The sequence below is a fragment of the Diabrotica virgifera genome, chromosome 5 (assembly GCF_917563875.1).
Source record: "Diabrotica virgifera virgifera chromosome 5, PGI_DIABVI_V3a".
Lineage (NCBI taxonomy): Eukaryota > Metazoa > Arthropoda > Insecta > Coleoptera > Chrysomelidae > Diabrotica > Diabrotica virgifera.
Window position 1 is genome coordinate 19,927,639 of NC_065447.1, and position 12,896 is coordinate 19,940,534.

General features: G+C 33.5%; 1 protein-coding gene across 1 annotated transcript in view; it reads right to left on the reverse strand.

Annotated features, from left to right (window-relative positions):
* Nucleotides 1-8,657, reverse strand: part of LOC114333796 (nuclear receptor-binding factor 2) — a 29,185-nt gene extending 20,528 nt beyond the window's left edge. The window contains exon 1 of the mRNA XM_028283799.2: nucleotides 8,430-8,657. Within this exon, the coding sequence (XP_028139600.1) occupies nucleotides 8,430-8,459 (30 nt within the window). The 5' untranslated portion in view covers nucleotides 8,460-8,657. The remainder of the gene's footprint in view (nucleotides 1-8,429) is intronic.
* Between the last annotated feature and the right edge of the window lie 4,239 nt (nucleotides 8,658-12,896).

Below are 12,896 nucleotides of genomic sequence, written 5' to 3' on the forward strand. Positions count from 1 at the left end.
CACATGGGATCGATGGGGACTTTTTAAACTTTATTTGTTATGGTATACCCTAGCTCTCCACCAAAATTTGGCTCTCCGGCAATTTTTGTTATTTGAAATGTCTATATAGACCGGGTTACAGGTTGAGACAGCTTTGGAAAAATAGTACCATATTCCTTTGGATGTTTACTTAATAAGTGCCTTTTTAAAGTAGTTGTAACGGAAAGTTTTACTTTAAACTCACTTTTAATTTTTCGTTTGTTACATAATTTGCATGTCGCTAATTTGTTTATTTTGTCAATAATTTTAAACTCAAAAAAGCATGTAAACTTGCTCCGAAATGTCGAAGTTTCGTCAAGAGTATAATCGCCGCTAACGCTTTCAGTCGACTTAGTTGACACTTCACTATTTTCACTTGGACTTGGAGAAGGAAGATTTGGGTCCATAAAACTATCATCACTATCGTAATTAAACATTTTAAAAACGCGAAAAATTTGGAATTAGGTTCCTAAACAGAAATGGACGAACAGCAACTTCAACTTCTTTCTCAAGACTGAAAAGATTGTAATAACTATTAGATTTCTTTCCTACTACCCGTAAAATACAAACGTGCTAGTTTTCTTAAAATCGGAATTATTTTCTTAATACCTACAGATTTAGCAAAGTTTATACTGAGAAATAAGTTACAATAAAACATTCAACTGTACAGATTAACAGTAAATTTCTATTGTTAAATTCATATCATTATGTCCAAAACCATTCAAGTATGGAGGTACGAGGTAGTAGTACCTTTCCTTTAATAAAATTATTATAGAGATTCAAATTTTTGGGTAGATTATATTACCCCATGAACATATTTTTTTGTTATGGTAAAATGTAAATATTCGCATTCCTAGAAGTTAGTCTTTTTGATAAACAAATTCTTAAGAAGGTTACAAGAGGCAGTTTAAGTTTATGGAGGATTATAAAATTGGGATTCTACCTACATTAAAATTTTTACCTCTTCCGAGTAACTATAGTAAAAATGAGAAGTACATAACTGCATTTTATAAATCCTATTCAAATATTTAGTGACGATATTAGGGATAATCGAAATGCAAGAATATTATTTAAAAAGGAATTTATACAGAGTGTCCGTAAAATATGTAATAAATTAGATACTTCCTTAATCCTTTTTAAAAATATCTGGAATTCGTGGAGTTTTAATTTTAATGTTCTACCTTCTACCATAAAATTTGATTATACAGGGTGATATACATTAAGCTGATATGTATGAGGTAAATGTACACTCTGTACCTACGTTGTGACATTTTTAGATCGATAAAAATGAGCTGATGTTAAAAAGGTATGATACTTGGGGTCTAACGGACAGAATTTCAAAGATATGCGCTATGAAAATAAATTTTATTGATTTCAAATTATTAATCTAAGAATTTGAAAGTAATCCAGTAATTGATACATGACTTTATCTTAAATTTTCACACTCCCACGTCTTCCAATCCACCTGTTCGGAAAAATTTCGTCTACGTACCTTGGAACATCTACAGCATAATGCGGAGGCGCAATATCCTGTTGAAACCATAAACTTTCATCAAAACCTCCAGGATTAATTCTACTGGGAAATAAATAAATTAAAGTAGGTGCGAGATACCCCGTTAAAGACTGATGTTATGCGACTCGTTTCAATTACCTTTGAAAAGTAGGGTCCGATAATTGTTAGCCCACATATTTACCTTTTGCAGGTATTGTGTATGAAGCTGTTATATTTACAAAAAATCCGATGGCGTCATCACCTTTATGTGTATCACTCTGTGTAATTAAATTTGGTTGTAAAATGTAGATCATTAAAATTAAAAATCGACGTGTTTTAGATTTTTTTCAAAAGACTTTTAGTTTAGGAAATATCCCATTTATTTAATACATTACGGACACACTGTATATTGCAAATACATATTTGTCGTCTAAATTACTTATTCTCAAACAAAAGTATCAGTGGTATCAAAAATAAATAGAAAAAATATTAGAGTATTAGCTAAAATATTGACAAGCTCGTTAAAGAAAGCTCGGCTCGTTTCCAATTCAGCTCGGCTCGGCTCGAAAAAAATTTGGCTCGGCTCGAAGCTCGGCTCGCAAGAAACAAACAGGCTTGAGCTCGAAGCTCGGCTCGTCAAACGAGCCGAGCCTCGAGCCGAGCCGAGCTAAGCTCGAGCTTGTGTCCATCCCTACTCGTAACTCCATTTTTACTCAATTTGTGAATATATGCGCCATCTGTTTGTAAATTAGTTCATTTTTAACCAAATTAAGTAATTAAGTCTTTTAATCAAATCCTCTAACTCCACCTAAATGTAGAAACTAAATATAAGCGAAAAAGAAAACCTTGTAACTCCGTATCAGCTTTTTTTGCATCTCCTGAACAATTTGTCGTTTTGGAGTTATGAGTTTTGATAATTAGGGTGAGGATAATAAAAAAATCAAAATTTTGATAGCTCTGAAAGAAATGGGAATACAAAACAAATTAAGATGATTAATAAAAATGACAATGATAGATAGATATTTATTTATTTATCATAATAGATTATAATATGATTAGAACTGTAGTGAATGGAAAAACTCAAGTAGGAGACACAGGAGAATTTGTCATAAATAAAGGGGTTAGACAAGGAGATTCGTTATCAACTCTGTTTAATCTTGCCCTGGAATACATCCTAAGGAAAATCAACAAAGATACCCTCAAAATGAAAGGACAAATCAGGAGCCTGAAGGAGTAAGGGCGAACTGCAAAAACGATGTTTCGGGAAAACTGAGTTAAAGTTTATACAAACATGTTAGAATAGTAAGGGCGAACAAGTGATGCTACTAGATTATGCGGTTTGTCGTCGCATTTCTACTACAGCGTGCGGTCTACCGAGGGATACGGTGTATAATCTGTATTATTACAATGCTGACAAAAAATCTGTACAAAGTGAATAAACATGTAAATCTTAGGAATTATTTTAATTGTACGGCTTGTTCCCAACTAAAATAGTAAATTGATATAATAAAGTATTAACTTATAAAATTACTATAATAATCCTTCTTATTTATGTCTTATATTCACTTTGCCAGCAAGCAGCATGGGAAAACACTCCTACACTGAAACCTAGGCTAAAAGGAAACAATTATCCAAAGGAAATAAGGAACATGATAACTGAAAAAAGAAAACTGAGAAGAATTTAGCAACAAACAAGGTCTCCTCAAGATAAGACTAAACTAAATCATGCAAGTCAACAACTCAAAAGAACTATTCTACAATTAAAGAATGACTCGATTAATTCTTACTTACAGGAGCTAACAGATGACGGTAGTACAGATTATTCCTTATAGAAAGCTACTAAAAGACTGAAAAGACCTATTATGCACTCTCCTCCTATTAAACTAGAAAAAGGTAACTGGGCCAGAAGTAGCGCACAAAAAGCAGAGCTATTTGCCATACATCTTGAAAATACATTCAAACCAAATGAACCTCAAGGGGATGAAGAAAGATGGGAGGAACCCGTTCAATTAGAGGAAGAAATTCGGCTAACTACACCAAAAGAAGTGCTTGAAGAAATAAGGGAAAATATTAATCCGAAGAAAGCTCCGGGCTATGATCTGATTACGGGTGAGCTGTTGAAAAATCTTCCCCGAAAAGCTATCGTAAAATTAACAAACCTCTTTAACGGTGCATTCAGATTAAAATATGTACCAATGATATGGAAGATGGCGGAAGTCATTATGATTCCTAAACCAGGAAAACCAGCACATAAGGTTTCGTCATACAGACCGATATCTCTGCTTCCTGTAATATCGAAGCTGTTTGAGAAACTGCTCCTCAAGCGAATAAAACCAATTATTGAAGCAAGAAATTTGATACCGACACATCAATTCGGATTTAGAAATAAGCATTCAACAATTGACCAGGTGCACAGAATCACAAATATTATCGAAAGATCCCTAGAAGAAAAGAAAGTCTGTTCAACTGTATTCCTTGATGCTGCACAGGCTTTTGATAAAGTCTGGCATGAAGGTTTAACACACAAACTAAAATGTTTTTTACCTATACAGTACTCAAAACTTTTACAATCATACATAAAAGAATGACATTTTAGAATTAAGCAAGAAGACTGTTTTCAGACTTAAAAGAAATTAGAGCAGGTGTTCCACAAGGCAGTGTGTTGGGTCCAGTCCTATACCTACTAAACACGTGTGATATACCTGTACTGGAAGACAACACAGTTGCCACCTTAGCTGATGATACAGCTATTCAAGCAGTAGGGACGACAAGTGAAGAGGCGACCAACAAGGTCCAAATAGCAGTTAACCAAATACATAAATGGACACAAAAATGGAGAATCAGGCTGAATGAAACTAAATCTGTCCATGTTAATTTCACCAACAAAAAAATAGAATATATACCAGTTATAATCAACAATATCCAAGTACCACATGCAGATACTGCTAAGTATTTGGGTATAACATTAGATGCAAAACTACGCTGGAAGGTGCACGTTAAGAAAAAAAGGGAAGAACTAAATATAAGATATAAAAAAATGTATTGGCTAATTGGAAGAAACTCCACATTGTCGATGCATAATAAGTTACTAATTTACAAACAAATATTGAGACCTGTATGGCAGTGGCGGCTCGTGGCCTTGGAGACAGGGTCGGCAAGGTTTTTTTGTCTCCTCATATAGGTATACCATCAAACTAAAAGGCTTAATTCATCATAGGAGATTTTGTTGTTTTTTGCTTTTTTTTTTATTTGATGTACTTGACATTCTCTCTTGTTTCATGGTGTTTCGACAATACGTGTTGATTCTTTCGAGACAAGGTAAATCCAGTTTTTTTTTAGGCAGAAATTGGTGGTAATAAGAAAATTGATAAACAGTTTGTTGTAATGAATTGCAGTACTTACTACATAGAATTATACATACATATTGTGCAACTTATCCCACTTTCTGAAAATATTTGGACCAGCATAATTTTTAAGTACCTAACTTGTAATAATAAATATCTTGTAAATTCTTTGGCGAATGTAACTTTTAAATTTTAAATCGTCAAAGAGGTCAAAAATTTGCAAATCTTCAATATTCGAAAAACGAGTATCTATTTGCATATAATAGTAGGTATCCAAAATTTCAAGATATACTTACTCGTTTTTCGAGATATGTATCATGTCGTTGTCTTTTTTGGGGTGGTTCGGAAATATCAAGCGAATCCAAAACGTCACTGCATATATATTGGAAACTACTATCATTACGAAAATCTCTGAGATTTTGCACCAGCTTTCGTATTCTATTTTTAGAATAAATAATGTCAGTTGACTGATTTTGAACAACAAGGAATAACTTGGGCAAACTCTGTCTTAAAAATATTTAAAAAAATATTGAAAGAGTCATTAGTATTTAATAAAGTTCTCAAACCGATTGCTTCACGGATCGAGGTATCGCCACTTTCAAAATCATCGCCTTCGATAATAAAATCAAAAACTTCCAAAAGCTGTTCACGAAAATCTGCTACAGATACTAAAACTATAAGAGATAATCTGCTTAGATAAAACTAACCGAGATTTAAAATTTCATCACGTCTGACAAACTGTTCGCTTTTTTTTTTCGAAACAAATTTGTTCTAAAGCAGTAATCCGTTTAGGTGAGCTAAACTGGCAAGAAAAGACGATATTCTTTATTTTTTTACACGTATCATGTAAAACTAAATTCATTATATGCGCATAATAGTGAGTAAATAAAGCTTGTGATGCAATAGTTTTAACTTTTACCTGGAGACTATTCAATTCACCACTCATCACAGCAACGCCGTCATAAGATTGCCCCAGTTTGCCCTACCAATTTATTTTTGGTATCAAAAAATTTGAATCTGTTCTTTAAAACACCAAAAATATATTGTGCCTTATTGCTTTTACTCACATCTCTAAAACCTAAAAACCTCTCATAAATATTACCACGTAATGCGTATCAAACAAAATAATTGATAATTGTGAATGACATGATAATCAGAAGTTTCATCTACTTTCAGTGAAAAGCAAATGGTTTTCTAACGTTATTCAAAATTTAACTATTTGATTATATGTATTAGTTCATTCTGTATTACGAATACACTTCGAATCAGAAAGTAAATAGGTATTTCTAAAACAATTTTATTAATTCTCTATAATTACTTTGATTTTTATCAATGTATAATGCATATTTATCAATGTACATTATGTTAAATCTAAAATTTAAGTGTATGTATAGGTATTTGATTATGTGTCTGTGACTATATTGTGTTGTATATCTGACGTGTATATCCATCTTTATGATGGCAGCTGTAAAGCTATACCAATAAAGTATTCTATTCTATTCTATTCTAACAAATGCTTCGATCCATCATGTCCACTACACTAAATGATAATTCCTGACAACTTAAAAAAATTACAATATCAATTAAACGACGTAAAACGGCGTGATTATTTTTGACAATTTCTACCGATGCATGCTTCCAAATGAAACACCGACCGGCAGACCGAAATGTGCCGTACTTGCCGCTTAACCTGCCATGCCGTATCTGCTATTGCCCACGGAGAGAAGTAATGTTCGCTTGCTCATCAACTTGTTATGTCGTTGAGTTTTACGTGTAAATTGTCAAGCTACGGATGTTAGGGACGGCTAGCCGAAAAGTCAGATAAATGGCTCAGATCATTCATTTTTTGAGAAGTCTGTTATGCGCAGGGATCACTTAACGCTCGGATTGATCAAATTCTTTTAAAAACCATGAATAAAATTTAGTCTGTATTACCTGATAGATTTTTTTTTATTTCACAGATACAAATATTTAAAAAATCTATATCTATAAATGTGTGGGTCGGCACTGCCGACCCTGACCGGCCGCCACTGCTGTATGGACTTATGGATGCCCACTATGGGGGTGTACTAGACCAAGTAATATAACAGTAATACAAAGATTCCAGAACAAAATACTAAGAAATATTGTAGATGCTCCTTGGTATGTTACAAACAGTGATCTCCATAAGGACCTAGGAATGGAAACTGTGGATTTAATCATCAAGAAGATGGCAGGAAGTCACGAGCAACGACTTCATATGCACGAGAATATTGAGGCAATCCAGCTCCTCGATACCACTGGGCAAGTTAGAAGACTGAAGAGGACAAAGCCTTATGAACTAGTTTAAGTGATAGGTGATAGTGAAAAGCAGAGCATAGTGCTTGTGTACATTAGTGTGTATGCTAGAATAGTGCACTATCTTGTTAGGTTAGATAAGAGATGCTATGGGGCAAGCTCTTAATTTTAAGAAACATTAATAATTTAGGTTAGATTAAAATTGCTCATTGGTCAAGTATGACCAGATTGTAATTGTAATAATCATCACTGTAGTGATGATTATGGAAAAAAATATTCACTTTGTAAAGATGCTTTTATGGTAAGATGGTAAGCGGAAAGTTTATCGCCCAGTACTAATAAAAATTACAATATACAATAAACTTTATGCAAATTTAGTTTCTCTACTATTATGCAAATTACACCCTAATATTTTCCTACGGTATGGAAATCCTTCAGGTAGATCTTAAAAACTTAAGAGGATTTTGCAAGATTTTTATGAAATAAAAAAGAGGTTTAATACTTTTTATTCTATAAAAATAAACATCCCTAATGTTTTTAATAAAATTCACAAATAAAGCTCCAATTGAATTCAATTTGATTTTCATCATCTACGGTTTCTTCGTCTTCTGTATCTCACCAATTAAAGCTACTAAGCTACAGAATTACAGAAACACTGGCGCGTTAACAGAGGAGAAGGGGCGAACCTTGAACGGAAACGCAACGAAAGTCTGTGGGTTCACCCTTACTCTTCTAGACGATTATGCAGTTCAGTTTCTGACATGAATGAATTGGTATATTATTTCTTACGAAATTTTAGGAGTAAAAAGGGCGAAACATGCTGTTATAATATACAGATGCATTCTTCAAAAGTATGTGAGGAAGATGAGACTGTTTTTGAAATGACCGTTTTTCAGGTTCGCCCTTACTCCTCCAAGCTCCTGAAATAATAGCATATGCTGAGAATATTGTGCTAATGACCAAAAATAGAAAAACAATGGAAATAATGTTACCAGCTGGCAAAATAAGTCATGGAAGACTGAGATCTACATGTATACAAGTAATAAACGACCTCAACAGGGCTGGTATGACAATGGAAAGAAAAAACCAGAGATAAGAAATAGTGGAGAAAAATAACAGAAAATTAAATAAAGAAAATGAGGACTGACCTCATAGCTTAGATCTAGAGAGCTTAAGCGACGTAACCCCTAAAGGAGTGTTTAGCCACTCTATATATAGTGGATAATAGAATATGTTTATAAACATATTGATTCCAAGTTCTGACCTATTTACCTTATTTTAATGTAATACATACTCACTTTGTTTAGAGAAGAATTTTCCATTTTCATTTAGAAATTTTTAAAACCGTTTTTTAATGCTTTAGTAAACAATGACTTTGTACAATAGATTATAAACAAAATCTACAACATTGTTATGAACATTATAATTTTGTTGTGAAGGTTATGAATTATGAATGAATAAAATTTTTAATTTACGCTTTTACGCACACTCGTCGTTGACGTTGACGAAAATACTGCCAACTGCCATTCATTTGACAACTGTTTGACAACAGAGTCGACAGTGACCACAAACCATACATACTTAAGTATGTATGGTTTGTGACAGTGACAGTGACAAATTTTAAGAGATAGCAATATTTCGAATCTTCTAGTTTCAATAAGATAGAGAAAGATAAAAAACTGCCAATACCGACTAGATGTGGTACATATATCGGTTGTGCCATCTAGCGGAGAAGGATTAAATGTGACTATTAAAGGTTCCTGTTTACCTAACAGTTTTCTATTTTCTAGTGTAAATAATTGTCCATAGGTGACCCTACTTGGATAAATATAAAAATTAAAAAATATAAATAAAATATCCCCTTGCAATCTAAGAAATAGTTACCAAATTTTGCAAAACTAGTTAGGTATATTTAGTAAAAAAAGTACATATAAAAAACATGATATATACGATACGTCATCATGCAAGGAAAAATATTTGGAAAGCGTGGTCCAGGAAGAAGAACATCCTAGTTCTAGTTAAAGTGGAGAGAGTATTGGAACTCGGAGGAATGGTCCAGGTACCTACACAGGAAGTTCAAAAAAACACTTAAAAAGCTGCAGGTAGAGACGCAATACATAGGTACCTACCAAATGAATTATAGGCCAGGAACTGAAGCTTTTCACCTCGCAATTTTTACAGAATGGATCGATTTGTTTGAAAAATGGAGAATAAGTAGTGGATAGTCCAAGGATCAAAATCTATATGATTCCGAAAGGCGCTTTTACCATGGGGGTGGTTGCCACCCCATCTCTGGGGTGGAAATTTTTTATTATATTTTGACCGCAAAAGTTGATAAAAAAAAAAGAATGTGTGTGTACTTTGTACGCACGTAAGAAGATACTTCTATTATATAATTTCTTAAAAGTAAATATACTTTAAACAGTTCGTTTTAAATTTTTTAAACACCAAACTAATTTTGTGCTTACTGCTTTCAAAAAAAAAGTATAGGATTGCTCCGGACTCGAACTCAAGACCTCTCGATCTCTGGCCGAATGCTATACCAAATACGCTATAAGGACTGTGTCTGTATCGGTTCGGACGTACCTAATGACAATTCACGGTAACAAACAGACAAGGTGATGTATAATAAATATACAATAAAATGTTTTAATAATACTCATCTTACTCCTGAGGAAGACAAATCCAAAGGCACAAAAATTATAATAAATATATTTACTAAAAACACTAATAGGTATATTCTTTTCACACCTTTTCTTGCACTGATATATTTATACATAACTTGAACGATTCAGCAACTAAACGCCATACTGTCTGTGTGCGAATGCGCGCAGTGTTATGAAATTTTACTCTCAATCGCACCTAAAGAAGTATAACTTCAAAAATCCCTTTTTGGGATTCACTTTCATCTAAACTACCAACACGAAACGCTAAATTGAACCCAAAAAGAGTTACCTCAATTAGGTACTCGCTTCATTACTTCCTTCAAAATTCTCTATTTTGATGTTTATTAGGAAAACATGTTTTGGTCCCTAATGTAAAGAAAGTAGAAGTATTAAGCTTGAAGGCTTTAAGGGGCCCCTCCTAACGTCGGGGCCTCCTGCCTTGCGGGGCACTGGGCACACGTGGGGCACACTATACACTATCATAAACTTTTTTAAGGTCCACGTAGAGGCGATGTATTGATTGATGTCGTGCTGCTTTTTTTTCGATTAGCTATGTAAGAGTAAACAGATGGTCAATAGTAGATCTGCCTGCTCTAAAACCGGCCTGGTCTTTGGCCTCCATATCACAGAATTCATTTTCCATTCTCTTTTTGATTAGTATCCGGGAAACTCTCGAGATGGTGATAAGGACTGCAATTCCTCGATAATAGTCACATACATCTTTACTTCCCTTTTTATGTATTGTCGTGATAAACGACAAAGGCATTTTCAATTAAAATTGTGATTAATTCCCGTTAATGATAGTAAATCTATTTGCTTACTTCAAAATATCTTATAGGTACCTTATATTAACATCGTTTTTGGACATCTACAAAACTTGCATGCAGTTAAGAGGTACTAAAACCTCTTTCAAGTCGTGTTTACTCTTCCAATTATTATCCTAAGAAAAAAGTCAAAACGCGTAACAAAAGAGATTAATCTCGCTACTCACTTTTGACATTCGTCTTTTGTTGAGCCTTAATGTATTAACACAAAAACGCTTTTCTTCTGCCATCGTCCGCGTCCGTTATAATCGTGTACATAACAAATGAATATCGCGGACCAGCGGATGACTGATGCTCTTTTACCTGTTAACGGGTTAATGGGATACCGAAACGTCTTCATATTATCGGTAAGTAATGATGATTATGTATATTTATCAACTGATTACTAAATTAGTTCAGAAGAAAATTTAAATTCTAACGATTTGAATTTTTAAATTATTTATTATTCTTCTTGTTCTCCTTTTGTATAGACATGACTCGGTCTGTTCCTTCAATGTGCATCTAGTAAGTTGTCGTTCCATCGTTTTCGTATGGTCTTCCCACTGATCGTCTTCTTATTGGGGAACCGTCTCTCGCCGTCCTTACTACTCTATTTGTTGTCATTCGGCTTATGTCGTTGTTCCATTCAAATTTAGCCGCTATTTAAGATTTATTGGACATTCCGAGATGAAGATGACGACATTATTAAGAACAAAAATTGATATATTGTGTGAGTTTTATAAAGAAGACATCAGTGAAGAATTTAAAGACGAAATTTTTTATTTGAGAGTGATATACAAGGATAATATTGGTGAATCTCAAATTTCCCCAATAGCTTTACTTAATAAAATTGAACATCTCAAACTGGATTCATTATTTCCTAAGTGTGGACGTCGTTTTTGAGTTAAAAGAATATTTTGCAGCTTATAGTCTAAGAGCTAGAGCCGAAAAATCATTGTCATAAGTAATATGGAGTTTGGCATGTGAAATGTGTCTATTGTAGGTATATTGAAAATTATGACCCCTTTCAGGCTGACACCTCAGTGGATACAGGAAGTAGCAATAAGGTATGAAAGGGGAAAGTTAGTGTATTCTTTAAAGGTTTTCACCTCCTATTTTGTTAAACCTCCATCGATTTGCATGAAAATTGGTGACCAGTTAGAACATACCTCAAGAAATAAAAATGATTTGGTGCCAACTTGCACTTTTATCCTGGGCGTGGATACCACCCCTTCTGGGGGGTGAAAACGATTTTATTAAAAATAACCCCACAAATCGATAGAGGGGCAAATTATAAGTAAAATTTGTTATATCATGTTATTAAAATAAATCAATACTTTTTGAGTTATTAAAGATCAAACATTTCTCTGTTTAAGAGCACATGCGTGAAGTTACGGATGATAAAAAGAACATATTAATTACTTGTATGTTACTAAAATATTATTTTTTATATTATTTCAATATTATAAATTTAGCAAAAGTGTATTCGAATACGTCAAATGTACCCATTATTGGACACCCCCAGTTTCTGGACATATTCAGTTTATAATGAAAAAAAAAAATCAATTAAATATCGAAGTAATATAAAAAAATATTTTACTAACATACAATTAATTAACATGTTCTTTTTATCATCCGTAACTTCACGCATATGCTCTTAAATAGACAAATCTTTGATCTTTAATAACTCAAAAAGTATTGATTTATTTTAATAACATGATAATAATATAAGAAATTTTACTTAAAATTTGTCCCTCTATCGATTTGTGGGGTTATTTTTAATAAAATAGTTTTCACCCGCGGGAAGGGGTGGTATTCACCACCAGGGTAAAAGTGCAAGTTGCACCAAATCAGTTGTGTTTCTTGAGGTATGCTCTAACTAGTCACCAATTTTCATGCAAATCGATGAAGGTTTAACAAAATAGGAGGTGAAAACCTTTAATGACTGCACTAACTTTCCCCTTTCATCCCTTATTGCTACTTCCTGTGTCCACTGAGGTGTCAGCCTGAAAGGGGTCATAATTGTCAATACACAATGGACACATTTCACAGGAAAAACTCCATATTACTTATGACGATGATTTTTTGGCTCTAGTTCTCCGTCTATTACCCGTGACAGTCGCAGAAGCAAAAAGTTGATTTTGTTCTTTCTCGCATGAAAAATGCTAAGTATGAGATCTACAATGAAACAGGATCGGTTAACTGGCCCAACAACTTGTGCATTGAGAATGATTTGGTAAAATCATTCCATTTTTCGAAAATTATAGACATCTCCGCCAATTAGATAACTCGGAAA